At 38.5% G+C, this 15,352-nt stretch overlaps 1 protein-coding gene across 8 annotated transcripts in view; it reads left to right on the top strand.

The window, feature by feature from the left end:
- CACNB2 (calcium voltage-gated channel auxiliary subunit beta 2) overlaps nt 1–15,352 on the top strand; it is a 245,624-nt gene that overhangs the window by 186,908 nt on the left and 43,364 nt on the right. For all 8 annotated transcript variants that reach the window (XM_085050571.1, XM_085050572.1, XM_085050568.1 and 5 more), the window contains one exon: nt 13,219–13,341. In XM_085050571.1, coding sequence (XP_084906697.1) covers nt 13,219–13,341 — 123 coding nt within the window. The remainder of the gene's footprint in view (nt 1–13,218; nt 13,342–15,352) is intronic.

The raw sequence follows: 15,352 nt of genomic DNA, 5'->3' as shown, positions 1-15,352 counted from the left end.
TGACAAAAATGTCTAACTAAGGCTAGACGATACTCCATCAAAATGCCTCAGCTACTTTGGTAGCTGCATTTCATTGTGACGCTGAGTTTTTTAAGATTCTGGTGGTTTCCCAGATTTTTCTTCCTCATTGTAGCCCCTGGGTCTATCACATACATATTTTAGCAAGAAGGTCTGCCAAGTGACATAGAGCATGAACAGTTTTGCACTTCGGATATGTGTGTGGCCTTCCTTTGTTGCTTGGCACAACAGTTGAAGGTGATGGGGAGAAGTACAGATGAAAAAGAAGGCATGAATTTTAAAATAGATTTTGAGCAACAGCCTCTGTCCTTGCTTTGCTGGTGGTTTTGCCAGCTGGGGAGAGCTGTGTAGTAGTAATCATTTCAGAAGTAAAGCTAAAGGCCAAATGTACCACTATCTCCTTGTACTGATTTTCTCCCTGAGCAGTGCTGAGCTGCAGGGCAGTACCAGCTCATGTGTTGGGGCTGCTTCGGTGGCCCAGCAAACTCAGTCAGCTGCTGCGCAAAGACAAGTGACAGGACAGCATCCCACCAATTTCTCTCCTAACACACTCTTTCACAGCTTAAGCTGTCTCGCTCCTTCTCTCTTCTTTGCCTTTTTATTTATTTTTCATCTGCGACAGTTTTCTTCAGTCTTCAGAGTGTTTTAAATGTCACATTTCTGACAGGTATAAAAAGCTTTGCATGAGTGAATTCTAACACTTCTCTGTCTGGCCCATGGAGGCCAAGTCATCATTACCTGACCCTCTGTGTTAGCTTCCCTGCAGCAGGTAATCCTGCACAAAGTGCTCTCTACAGTGCCACCTTTTGTCCCCTCTCTTGGGGTTTCCCTGCCTGTTTCCTAAGAGTGTGGGTGTTGCAGCCACTGCACTGCCTCGTGGCTTTAGGACTGGGACCAGCCTAGAAGAAGCTGATACCTGATGCTTTTCTTTATGTGTCTTAGTTTTTGAGGGTTGACTCTGCAGGCAAGTCTGAATAGTCATGTTGACTTCTTGGTAATGTACTTTGGGCTCAGCAATCCATGAAGTTTCACTGTTTTTCTGGCTCCTCTGAGCTTCCATTTCCCAACTTAATTCCCAATTTGTTCCTGTCTTTTTGTGGTCTTTCTGCTCACAGATACACCTACCGCCATTGCAGTTGGCTAGGTCTGTTCCCTACAAACACAGGCAGCCCCCTTAGTGTGAGTGATCTAGGAGGGCTTTATGGGCCACTTTCTTCACTACCTCTGTCTTAGTAAGTTGCTTCCTGATCTGACCTACTACAGGTGGCTTCTGTTCTGAGTAGTCTTTAGGACTTGTATTCTGCCCAACATCTTAGTAACTTGTTCAGTTGGAATAAATACCACCTTGCCTCTTTCAGGATCAAAACAAAAAAAAAATCTTCTTTCACTCTCGATATAGTCTTTTTTTTTTTCTATGCTTCTCCCTGTTCCTAAATATCATCACTGTGAGATGACTACAAAGGCTTGTATGATTTTTTTTTTTTTATATATGTAGCACTTAGATGCCATATTAATGGAAACAGGAGAGGTTCATAGAGTACCAGAAAAGGGTAATTCACTAACCCAAAATATATGGATATGGAGCTTGCTTGCTTTGGGGACAAAAGATAGGTAAAAAAATAGTTCATTAGAAATGCCACAGTTTATAGAAAACAATATTATGAGATGTGCAAGAGAGGAGATTTGTTGTGCTCTTGACTCCATGATGTACAGCATGCATTTGACCAAGTGGAAGTAAAATCAAGACAGAGTTTGACTGTTTTGTGAATATTAAGTTCTGCAGTCCATTGCCCTGTGGTTGCTACTCCCTCCCTCCCTCCCTTCCTTCCTTCCTTACTTCCTGCCTTCCTTCCTTCCTTCCTTCCTTCCTATTTAAGTAGTATTAAATGATCACACTTTTGACATAATAGCTGGCAAAGGCTGGAGATAAAGTGTTAAATTAAAAAAGTTTGTAAGATTTGACGTATTTTGGTTTTTAAACTAAACCTTTGTAAATGTGAAAACATTCAGATGGTAAAATAAAATTAAGATTTAAAGGGATTTCAGGGCGTTCCCAAGAAGTCTGTTCTTCTACACACCTTATAGGTATTTACGTAGCTTTTCTGGAAACATTTGACAATTAGAAAATAAGTAGTTTTCTTTATTCTCCCTGCTGTTTTCTATACCTCCCGTTGTTGTTGCTGCTCCTGTCCGAGCTCTGACTCTTTTTCCTTCTTGAAGTGCTGTGCTCAAGACAGTGCAGCACATGCTGTGTGAGGCCCCAGACCCTCTAAAATTGATTGTTTTGGGCCCTGTGGGCTGTATTCTTGCCTGGTCATCTTCCATGGAGTACTGATTTTCACCGGTCTGACAGGCATTTCTAATTGAAATCTAGTTCATAAATCCTGTCATTAGGACAACCAAGAGTCAGTTAAGTGTTTCTTTCATACAGAGTTGATTAATATCTCGCCATCTCCAGCTTTCCTGATAAATTGTGCTCTATTTTTTCATTTAGGTCATTCTTTGGGTTTAGAAATACATAATGTTATGCTGATTTCCCCCTATTTGTTGGCTCTATTGTATTACAAAGTTTCAGGTTATGAACTTTCCATCTTTTTTTCATATAGGTTAATTTGTGCTTGTGCCTTTAACATTATTTCAGTGAGGACCTGTCACTTTCCTGAACTAATTTTTTCCTTATATTTGAGTCACTTATATTTAAGAATGTACTGCAAATATACTAAAATTGCTTTCATGAAGACCATTGTATTCATTCACCTGTTACCAGTCTTTCCTGATTGTTGGTGACTTTTTCCAAATCCCGATCACTAGTTTCTTTCTACTTTCTGTTTTAAACAGCCTCTACCAATTGATTAGAAACAAAACTAGAAGAGCCCTTTTTATTTGGTTTTTCCTGCTTGTGGTTTCCAGCACACTCAAAGGTGTTACTCTTACCCTGCTTGATTCCATTCTTCAAAAATGTCTGTATGGTTTAATTATGCCATTAGAACAATGAACTCTCTCTATATAATTGGTAATTATTTAAATGAAACCCTTATCATCTTCTTCAGGCTTGATTACTTATAATGTGTCTCTTTAATGTCCCTTCCTTGGCTTGTTTGTTTTGCTTTTTTTCCCAATTTTATCCTTCAGTCAGAGAGTTTCAGTGGTCTGTCTCACAGTGCATTCTGAATTTCAGAGGAGGCCTGTATGTTTCTTGTGCTAGGCAACATATTTTTTCTCATATCCAGAGACAGGAAATGTTAACATCTTCATGTTAATTCTGATTATGCAGTTATCACACAACTGTGTTTTGTTTAGACATGATTTTTGTCATGCAGTGGACTTCTACTCCATTTAGTCATCATATTGTTGAGAATGCAGAGTGACAAAAAAAGGTTCATTTAAATCGTTTACTGATAGCTAAACAGATAATTGTGTTCAGTTTTTAACTGGGGGCTGAATAATTAGGTGCACCATCTGTATTTTTTCATGTGAAACCAATCTTTATAAACCCATCATGATATCAAACACTATTAAATAAGCGTTATTTTACAGGGAATATTTGAAAATTTAAAATAATATTTCATTATCTTATAAGTAATATAAAAATTACAAAGCTGTGTAAAGTTAATATTGTGTTTATATTACTTTGAGATTTTTTTATTCTCATTGTGCAGAAAAGGATTCATTTTAGATGAAAGCAAGTAAAACACCTGCTGCTGTAATAGGTGTAAGCATGTAAAACCCTGAGTGGTGTTGAGTGTGTAAATGGCAACTAGTGATGAGTAAAACACTCAAATGTGTACTACCTGTTGTCTGTGGAGAAAACAGCTCTGTGTCTATAGGCAGCTGTACCATACAGGGTTGATTCTCTGAACAGACTGAGCATTGGCTGCTCCACTAGCTTTGGTTCAGCCTGAGGAATGACATCCTTGCATACCCACAGCAAATTCAGTCCACTCAGCCAAAGAAACTATAGTAAATTAAAAAAGTCTAGAAACCCAAATTAGAATTCTTACTGCCACTTTGCATTTTGAGGCCATGTCTCTTTTCTTACAAAGAGAAAATTGTTACAATTCTGTGTAATTTTATTTCATGTTTTTTATAATAACTCTTGCTACATCCAGCCTGGAATTAAACCTTAGCAGTTCTACGGCTGTAATAAGAGTAAGGTTTATTGCCAGCTAATGTTTCATCTGCTGGCTAGATGACTAGCTGTGCACCAGCTGCATAATATATTCTGTAAGGATATCATCATCACAGCACTTCACTCTTGCATCTCATACACCCACCAGGAAACATGTTTTATCTTGTGCTCTGAGCAAGGAATACAAATGAGATGTCTCTTCGAAGGAAAAGTAAATAAGAATATTAGGAAATATAAAAGTAAGTAAGAATATTAGGAAATATTAAAGAGAAGTAATTCCATTTTTAGCTTTTTACTGTGAGAGGCTATTTTTGGACAGGAATGAGATAAGAGCTCCCACGAATCTTTGGGTGCTGATGATGGACTGCTCTTGGCAATGCTCAGACACAGAATGGCCCAAAGCCTGGCTTTTAGCTGTTCTTTTCTTGGCTTCTTCCCTGCATGGTTCCTCCTTGTTCCTGGCTTATGTTACAGAAGCCCTAATACTGCTCTAGCTTAATTCTAAATCTTTGGAGGATTTTTTTCTGGCAGAAAGGGATCTCCAGAACAAATGAGCAAGGCCATGACTCCTCCTATGCTGGGGCAGGAGAACTGCAGTGAACCAGCTCTGCTGGTGCTAAATCTCGTGGGAGCTCTTTCCTTGAAAGAGAAGGGGGAGGGCTTAGTGCTCACTGGTCTCCCAGATGTGCACAGGCACAGTGGTGGCCAAGCTTAGCACTCAAGAATTGCCCTTTTGCCCAAAGCATGAAAGGAGGATTACAACATTCAGGAGGTACAAGATGCAGGAGAATTATAATAGATGAAGTTGCTGATGTAGAATTTATTCTACTTACATGTGTTACTCTGCCAAAATTATGATATTTGTCCCAAGAGTTTATATGTTTTGTTTCAGCTTCATGTAAACTTCAGTTTTTTAAAATAAAATGAAAAATTTTAGATAAAACTACATTTCTCATTGGCTTTGCTTTAAAAAGCTGTAGTTCCCAAGTCTCGCAGTTGTACTTCTTTCAGCAAATATTTGAGCAGCAGAGTCAAAGTTTGCCTCGGCTCTGGTGCTCTGCCTCTTACAGACAATTAAACCATTTGCAATCTGTTAATTCTGTGCTGGAAGTTGCAAGGAGTTTTTGGAAATAGATATAAAGATTTCAGTCATACTGATGGTGTTTGAAAATGTCGGTGTGACACTAGAAAGATACTGCTGGGGTGATCTTTTTGTTGTTTTAATTAAACATAGAAAATTGCACATATACACGTAATTAAATAGAAAAACCTACAGACTCTGTATACAATGTCACATGCTCCAAAGGTAGAAAAGGACAGATGTAAGGTGTTTTGTACTATATTAGCTTTCCTGTGCAGATATATAATGCTATAGACTTTACCATATAGTCTGATCATACGTAACGAGTAGTTGCTGATTATTTTGTTTCTCCTTTGCTGTCTAGGGATTGGTGCGTTAGTTCCCTGCTTGGCATATAAAGAGAGGCAAAACGTTATTCTTGCCATTTCAAAAGAGATAAATCATCCTGTAGAGACCACTTGCTTTTTTCTTTTGAACTGGGAACTTGATGGCAAAAATGAATCCATTGGAGGGTTCTTGGCTGCTAGGGAGATCTCCTTTTGTCTCAGACATTCTTGGTTTGTTGTGATTAGAGATCCTCCTGTATGCAAGTAAGAGACAGTATGTATGGCTCTCTACAGCTACCTGAAAGGAGGTTGGGCTCTTCTCCCAGACAGCCAGTGACAGGACAAGAGGAAATCGCAGGGGAGGTTCAGGTTGGACATCAGGAAGAGTTTTTTAACTGCAAGAGTGCTCAAGCAGGGTATTTCTATGATTCTATATTGTACTTCTATGGGAGAAGATATATTACTGTGAAGTTAATGGTTGAACCATATACACACCAAGGACTAAGTTAAAGATACCACCATTCCCCTAAGTTAAAGGTAGCTTCCTTTTCACTTTTCCCGAGTCTGGGATGTTTACCTTTCAAGTTTAACAAATACTCATTTACCACAGCTTTGAATATATGTGCTCAGTGTTTGTGTAATCTGTATCTAGGCTGTCAGGGAGATTTGCAGTACAGATTCCATTTTAATTTAAAAATGAGAAGTATCTCAGATAGTGCAAGACCTACATAAACAATAGATACCCAGCTGAGGCATAAGATAACATAATCTATGGCCATAAAATGTAATCATGGGAAAGGGGCAGGAGCATTGAGGCAGCTGTAATGTTTATCATGTCCTCACACAACTTCTCAGCTTTAGTTCAGCATATGAGTTAAAAGCTAATAGAACATTTGGCTTTTCAGACTCTAAAATATCATCCTTGGAACATAGAGCTATATAATTCCTGGAAATAGAGCAGTCCAGCTATAAAATGTATGTTTTGAATAAAGGAAGAATTTTTCAGCGTAGTTTCTTAGAAAAACATTCTTAAAATATTATGTAAATGTGAAACATTTTAACAAACGTTAACCTTTGGCTCTAGCAGTCATAGAGACTTTCCAATCCAATTGAAAAAATTAAATGCAGAATTACTTGAATATTGGACCAAGCAATAAAACTTGCATGCATAACACTGAATTAAGAAACTATTTCAGCGATGCAGCATTTTTTTCAAGAGCTTTTGGTATTAGAATCTGCATCTTTAACAAACCATTGCATTGCTGATTTATTTAGTGTTTAGTTTAGCTTGCTGTGTCACAGAATTTTGCTTTTCCTGGAAAATTTTTGTTTGTGAAGAGTCTGAAAACGTTACTGCAGATCTTTTCTCTATGTGAAAATCAGTTTAGCCAAAACACTTAGATCTGCTAAAATGCTGTCTCATAAGCTTAAGATGTCTCATAAGCATAAGCATAAAATGTCCTCATTGTGACATTGAAAAAAGAACTTGAAATCCCAGCACAGTATTTTATTGCAAATGACAGTTTTCATCTGTTGGCTTTTGCTGCCAGAATAAGCATGTTTTCAGTAAGCACAAACAGACTTTTTCAGCTGTGCATGTTTCCAGCGGTTCCTGTTAACTCCCCAAGTGGGTGGTACAGAAGAGCCACCTTTCTGGCACTCTTGCATGCAGACAACACATGGCCACTGTTGAGTTTTGGCATTATGCTCTAATAAAAAAAGACCCTGCTCATATGAGAAAGCTTGGTGTGCGTCAGTACAGCTATTTCAGTCTTTGCTGCCTCCTGAGCTGAATGTAAACCGACATCGGTGACTATTAAAATATGATTTCGCAAAAGGAAGTAAGAAACATGACTTTCAAGCTGTGTGTGAAGATGAGCTAAAATAGTAACAAAAGTATCTCTAGAGACTACTAGAGGACAAAAAAAATTCTCTAAAATCTACCTATTGTTAAGAAAAAATGGATCTGGCAGACTCTCTTTTGTACCAGCTGGATGTGTTAAATTTTCCTTCTCTTCAACATTGAGAGCAGGCATGGCTGTAGGCTGGATTCCAAGAAACTGCAAGGCTTCAAAGATTTCCTCAGAAAATTTCACCAATGGGCCTCAATCCTAAGGAGAACCACACTGAAGCCTTAATAGCTGAGTTTCCATGCAGCAACCCTTACAGCCTGCGTCGAGTCTGAGTGGGAGGCTGATGGCACAGGGCCTTGATTGATGGGCATGAGTCCTTGCTGGCTGCTCTTGCAGAAGGGTGCTCCTTCATGTCAGGCACCAGTGAGCAGCAGTTGTGACATGTCCTGAGGAAGAATTTGGTGAGCCGACCCTTTGTAAGGTAGCAGAGCAAGCACTGGTAATGGCTGGACGTAGTTCACGTTGCCCTAATTTTGGAAACAGATGGGAAAATGTACTCAGATCACATAATTTTGTGTTTAACTACTTCTCTCCCAGATCCTTCTAAAGGGCTCCATGCTATCCAAAGCTTTTATAATTCAGAAGAATTTGGATGTCATTATACCACTGTACTTAGGCTGCTGCTTATTAACTAGAGTTGTACTGTGTTTTGTTCTCCCACTGTACTTCTCAGCTCCTTCAGTTTGTTGGAAGTGTTGAATACACCACAAACCCTCTTTTTAGACCACTTACAATTAAAAGTGGAAGTTAATAAATTCTATTTGTAATACCACTTCATTTTGCTTATACTGGACTATAAAACCAAGTGTTTGTCGTTCATTATGGATTTTCATGTCCCTCACTCATTGATGCATGAGAGAACCATAGTTCATTACCATGGTGGTCAAATACTGGAGGAAGATGCACAGAGAGGCTATGTTGTTCTGTCCTTGGAGGTGTTCAAGACTCACTGGGACACAGCCCTCAGCAGCCTGATCAAGCAGACCTGTTTTGGGGCGGGGTTGCAGTGGGAGACACCAGAGGCTTCTTCCTACCTCAACTATTATGTGGTTCTGGCTTCCTACATGCTTGTTTGATGCACACACCTATGGCTGTAAAAGAAAGCCTGATCTTTGCTGGGAAGTTATATTATTTATTGATTGCTGCTTTTAGTGACAGCAGCTGTGTATGCTCTAATTTTCTGTTGGAACATCCATGAATTGTCATTGCTTCCTTGGCAATGAGATTGCTGGGAAAGATGCTATTGTTAAAGACTGGACAATTACTTATCTGTCATGAGGCTCCAGCCATAATCAGCATTTAGGACAAAAATTTCCTGTGAACTGTTTGTGTTCTCAGGTGGGTTTGATTTTTCTTTCTTGTGTAACAGATGTATAAATTATTGTACAAAGTAAAAAAGGTAAAATAGAAAAGTTTTTGTAGCATTTTTGTGCATTTGCATTCTCAAGCCACTTTTTTGACAGTATAGGTTTCATAACATTGTAAATTTCTTTATAATAGTAACAAAAATAATGTAATTCTGTATAACACAGAGGTTTTGAACTGCTTCTGCTTTATATATTTGACTCTCAGTCATTAGCAGGGCAAAATAAAGTGAGATGTTTTTAACACAGCAGTCATTAGGCCATCACAGTACTATTGATCTTTGTCCTTCGTAGAGTATTAATATTGTTGATGGCACAAATACTATTTACAGGGCTACTCTGTGATAGCAGTGCTGAACATAGGTCATCATCTGTCATATTTGCTCCCTACCAAGACTACTAATGAAACATTCAGTAGTAGTAATCACCTTTCCTTGATGAAAGAAATGGTGTGACTTCTTAAATTTTCATGAGTGCAAACTTGTTAGTGATTTGAGAGACACCCATTATATTCATTACCCAAGAGAAGAACAATTCCTTGCTTTCAGGATAAGATTGCATGCACCTGTGCAAAGTGGATAGGATGAAGGATGAGTAGTTTTATGTAGAAATAGGAAGGAAATGAACTTGCTTTGAGACACATTTTCTGAACTTTAACACAGACACCAGCTTTGACAAGCATTTTGTCAAAATGGCAACTGTGATAGTTTTCTGAGTCAGTTCTTGTCTTAGCTGGCATTGCCTTCATAAAGGTGCATTCTGATTTCATTTGCACTGGTGTAAATACAGAGGTGCCTCTAATGTGGGAATGATGTAATAGAGTAAGAAATTAGATAGATCAGAGATCCTAGATCAAGCCCAGGTGTAGATGAAAATGGTTTGGATAATGCTTTCATCAGTTTTTTTTACATCATGGTAGTGGATAAGGAATAGAGATACCTTGATTATCAAGCAACATTCTGAAAATTAATGGCCATAAGGGAGATGACCTGTTCTCTGAGCAAATTCCATGTCAGAAAATGTGCCTTCTTGGTTTGGATCCCCAGGGGCTGCCTCCACTGGATTTATGGCACAGCATTAAAAATCTGAAATTAGTTATAGGAAAAAAAGGGTCCTGTCGTGTTTTAAGTACATTACTAGGAAACAGATTGTATTATTTTGCTCTTCGATTGAGTGAAGTATTTCTTGAATACAAATTCAACCAAGCAGGCGCAAACTTATTTAAACTGACAAATTGACCGAGACAGATACAATGTGCAAATACTCATGTTTACAGTCGATATGAGTTAGTCACGACACAAGGAAATATAAGTAATAGAGTATAATAATACTGGAAATAGTGTGGACCTAGTAATGAGGGTTGGTGTGAAGGTGTGTAAAGTAAATATAACTTGTAAAGGAAGAGGTGAGATCTCGATAGAAAAAGAGAAAGTTGGGAAAGGTCGCTCTAGACTCACTTTAATTTATGTCTGTTATCAAAAGGGTACAGACAAAGTTGGTTTGACAGTTGGTGAATAAGATTTTGTTGATTTATATTCTGAGTTTATATCAAAATCTGAAACTGGTTCATGAAGAACCTCACTCCAGAGTGTGTTCCCTGCTGCCCTAGTGGTGCAGATGATGGTAATGTTCATGATCTGATTGTTCTCCTTGTGGGTTTATTCAGCCTGTTGAATGTTGTACTTTTACAGAAGAAAAAAAAAAGAAAAACAAGATGGAAATTTAATGTCTTGAAGACAAATTAACTTTACCAGGCTACTTTGTTTCTCTGGACAGACATGGAATTTTAAACTGTTTAACATCTGGGAGCATCTGTCCCTGTAGTCCAGCCTGTGGATTAACTGAGTGCAAAACTGCCATCCCATTTTCATGGAGATTTAGAGAATGAACAGCAAGTGCTTAACTGTTTTTACCCAGTCTAATTTTAGAACTGCAGGATATGTAAGCGAATGCTAGATATATTTTCAAATATACATATGCATGTGTCAAACTTTTTTTTTTTTTTTACCTAAGACCCTAATTACATAACAACTGGGCTTTTTTAGTTCAAGACAATGTGGTTCAAGAAAAGTAGTTAACTTCCTGACAGTTCTATGAAACCCTCAGAATTATTTATTTGTGTAAAAGGGCTAGCATTTTACTTCTATAAATTAATTAGTTTTAAATATTCAATTATATGAATTATTGTAGTCTAATCCCATGATAATTGAGTCTCCCTTTCTACCAGCGTGACAAGTATCCAAACTGGGACATGCAATTTCTGTGAATATCTGTAGCTCAGTGTTCTGCTTTGTTTTTCTACTCAGTTTTACATTAATCTTTTGATGGCAGAAAATGACAGAGAACATTTACCTGCTAGTTTTCTTTCAAGTTAAGATAGTCCTGGAGTAGTTTTCATTTTATTCTTTTTCTTGGGTAGTCAGGTGTTATCTTCTAACAGGAAATTTTAGATCACTCCTAAGAAGTATGTCAAGGACATTAACTTGCTGGAGATGTCTGTTTGTTGCAATGCTGCTGAGATTTTAAAGTCTTCAGTCCGCCTAAAGTCTTTTGCTGTTACTTTTACTGTTACTTTCCACTGTTACTTTTAGGAGTAAGTCGCAATGGTTGAGCAATATTTTTGTATTTGCTAGAGGATATAGCAGTGTGACAATGGATAAGCAAGCATATTATCCATCCTATCAGTGTTTGGCACAGATTGTTCCTTAATATTTCCATTCCCATTCTGAGATCTATTCCTACAATAACAGGTTACTATGCCTTACAAAATGATCATTCTTAATAACAGTGAGGGATTTACTTGATGATTTACTGTTTGATGGTAGGTATTGCTTGGGATATTGACAATTCAATGCTTATTCACATCTATATTTTCAGTGTTGAAATTAGTAATAGCATAGAAAGCATCAACTCTGTTAGTCTGTAAAATTTACGTTCAGGAAAGTTTTGAGGTTTTGTATGAATATTTAAACCCAGAAATTTATGGTATCTTTTATTTTTGAGGAAGATACATAATATCACTGAATCCAGTGCCCTGTGTGACTCCTTTTTTTGTGGCATGAGTGGTTCTGTAATAGTTTGGTGTCTTTTGTGTAGGGTAACAGTGGAAGTAACACTGAGAAAATTATGGAGGAGATGACTAGGATATGAGTTTGAGCTGTTAGGAAGTGGACATACCCATTTTATCAACACTGCAAGATTTTTTCATTGATGTGCATAAATCACCAAATTTTAGTTTTGGGTGATTGTTCTCATAAATGCCCAGTTTCAGAAATGTAATCATTAATACATAATCATTTCTGGATGGCCTTCTAACAGTTTATCTGGTTATGACAAAGTTCAGCCTGGGGTAGGACTGTGTTGTGTCCTAGGAGTACTGTGATAATCTCTGTGGGGAGAGCAAGCTCAAGCTGTTGTTTAACCTAGAATAAAGTGGAATAGATGTTGTTATCCTGTACTGTAGCCGTAGCTTTGAGAAGAAGAAGCCCTTGGTAGTTGTAGTCTGGGCTGAGCTGGATGGAACCTTCTATTACCATACCTGTGCAGAGAGGTGCTTATCACTGGTGGTTCTGGGAAAGAGAAGCTGTGCAGGTGTGGGGCTTGTGTGTGACTCTCCTGGCAACTGCTTCTTGAAAACAGAACTTGGGAAAGTCCTCTGACTCACTGATGTCAGCTAGCAGTGTAAGTTACGGAAAGAATTAGGGGAATGAACAGATCTCTCTGTGACTGGTATTTGGTAATGTCATGATGATCTCAAGGCACATTGCTGCACTCTCAGAGTGCAGTGAGATGACTTGCTTAGGGGTCACTGGCAGCTGCTGGCATCTCTTCAAATCTGTAATTTCCTTGAACAGTTCTTGGGGGCCGAGGCTGTGAGGGCTACAGTAATGTCAGCCTCAGACTGATGCTGAGATGACCAGCACATGGGTCCCCAGATAAGCAAAGTGTGGAAGGAGCAATGTTGGTGCAGTGCCATGCTCCCCTTGCAATTCCTTTTGCCGTCCCACTGTCCATGGAGCTTAGGTTTTGTAGCTCTTGAAAACCTACTTGTGGCAGCCCCCAAACACAGAACTTCCAGCAGAACTGAAAGTTGGCAATATTATATGAGTTGCCATGTGGATTGTGATTACTGATTTGACTTACCTCAGATTAATTCAGAGTTCTATCACCTACTAAAAATCTGTATTCTATGAAATGTGCTGATATTACTAACTAATGTTAGTAAACATGATTCTTCATTATGTTTTGCAAGGATGCATTGAGAGTTCTTTTGAATTTTTATAATTTTAAAAGCATGGCGTACAGAAATCGTCTTCTGTATATATTTTTGTACATATGTATGTGTTTGCAAGGGAAATCTTCATTACATTTTTCTTTTATTTTGCAGTCAAAACCCGTTGCATTTGCAGTTCGGACAAATGTTGGGTACAGTGCAGCTCATGAAGATGATGTTCCAGTCCCAGGAATGGCCATCTCATTTGAGGCTAAAGATTTTCTTCACGTTAAAGAAGTAAGTAAATCCAGAGGAGTAAGTGAATTGCTCTGTAACTATTTTGCAATGTTGATAATGCTTCACATTGCCAAAGCGCTTTACAAATATTATTTAAAGGTAACAGTGTATAAGGAATTGAATATTCTTTTAAATGCTATTCTTGTAGACACAATGGCACAAATTCCTTATAATCAAATTAGTGAAGTTCAGAGAACAAGTACTTTTCTTCTATAGCAAAAATAGCTTATTTATGGGTTTAACTGTCTGTGACTGACTGTTCAAAGATAAAATATTTGTGGTTTTTTTTCTAATCTGGCACTATGAGGGTTCATTGTGATTCAACAGCTAAGGGTTGCTTCTCTTTATTGGTGTGACTGCATCTCAGTCTCCTGGTTTTTGCTGAAACTACTTCCCCGGCACAGGCCAGGGATACAATATTTTGTTAGCAGTTACATGCTAAAGAGCTGGAAAGATGTTTCAAGGTAATAGCAACTGTCAATAAAAGTTCTTTGTGTCTGCTGCACTGGTTTTCTTTTCCTGTAGTTTGTTTTTGAAATTTTTCAATTTTTACCATTTCAATCACCTAAAGTCATTTTTCTTCTCTGCTCCTTGCAAGACAATCCCAAGCAAATAACTTGGTAACTTTCCTGTGCAGGCCTTCCCCTGTAGCCTGCTGCTCCCTTTTGAATGTTTCCTTCATTTTATGAGGTTTTCTAGCTTTTGGTCATATTCCATTGTGGTTTGTCTCAAAATGGCCTATCTGGAAATTTATAGAAAATAAAAGTTAGTTTAAGGTTGAGAGCAATCAAAAAATCCCTCAGTAGTTATGACTGATAATGCACAATGATTCTGCTAGTGCAGGTGCTTTGGGGAAGCAAGAAAAATTCCTAACACAGAGATAGAAATACAGGTGGACAGAGACAAAGGAAACACAGGAAAGAGACTTGGCTAATGATCATAATTCTTCATATGCATTAAACACAGAAAAAGGGGATAATTTTGATTCAGACTATATAGTGAAGGAAATATGCTTTCTGTCTGATGATCGTGTGAAAGAATTGCTCTGTTCTCTCTTGTGACAAAAGAAGAGATGAGCAGGCACAGAGTCCTGGCAGAAGAAAACCATCAGCATTCTCCAGTGAGTACTTAGAAGTACTAGAAAATACAGCTCAGTTTGGTTGCATCAAGTGAATTTGTGTAGTCATCTATTCCATCTGCACTTCAAATGAGGTGGTAATCTCAGACTTTACATCAAGTGTTTCCCCTGTTTCTATATAAACCAGACACATAGTGTTAGCAATTTTCTGTTAAAGTTTATGCTTTTTTCTTCACTGCACAACTTAGGTTCAGGTGTACATATACATGGGAAAAAATCAGGAAGAAAAAGGCTCCTGAACTTTTCTGGATCTCCAGAAATGCCTTGAAAGGAGGCTTAGCTCAGCTGAGTTCTTACATTGCTTGTGGCTGTGTGTAGCGCTGAGGGATGGAAAAATAGATTAAAATGTTGTTGCAGCCTCAGATGTAATAGAAGAGGCATTCTGTGCTGATTGCCTTTAAAAACAGTTGGTTTTCTCTGTAAGCTGTCAAGGAGAGTTGGTTGTCTACTGGTGCTTGTCCAGAGATGGGTTGGGAAGGGACCCTGTGACCAGGCCAGCTGCACCACTGGAATGGTGAGATGGGAAGAAATCCGCAAGGAGTGGGACTTGGACTTGGACTCTTGTCCTGCATTTGGCAGCAGCTGTTGTGTCTGGGTGGGTTGAACCTCCTTCAGAGGTACCCCAGGCCTAGCCCTTCCCCGCACAGCCTCGTCCTCCCCCTCCACCTTCCACGCCCTGCTTGCTCTCTAGGGCTCTGTGTCATGCCAGGAATTGCTCCCTCTGTACTTTTGGTGCGCCCTACAGTTAATGCTGGGGGACCTGAATTGTCCAAAATTTAATTATTTATGCAGATTAAAAGAAAAGAAACCACATTAGACTATAAAATGTCTTATGCTTTACACCTAACTTGTCACCAGAAATAAAGAACCTAA

Source organism: Lichenostomus cassidix, chromosome 2 (genome assembly GCF_008360975.1).
Source record: "Lichenostomus cassidix isolate B80296 chromosome 2, HeHo_3.0, whole genome shotgun sequence".
Taxonomy (NCBI): Eukaryota; Metazoa; Chordata; class Aves; order Passeriformes; family Meliphagidae; genus Lichenostomus; species Lichenostomus cassidix.
Note: the sequence above shows the minus strand (reverse complement) of the source record. Positions and strands in the feature narration are given on the sequence as shown.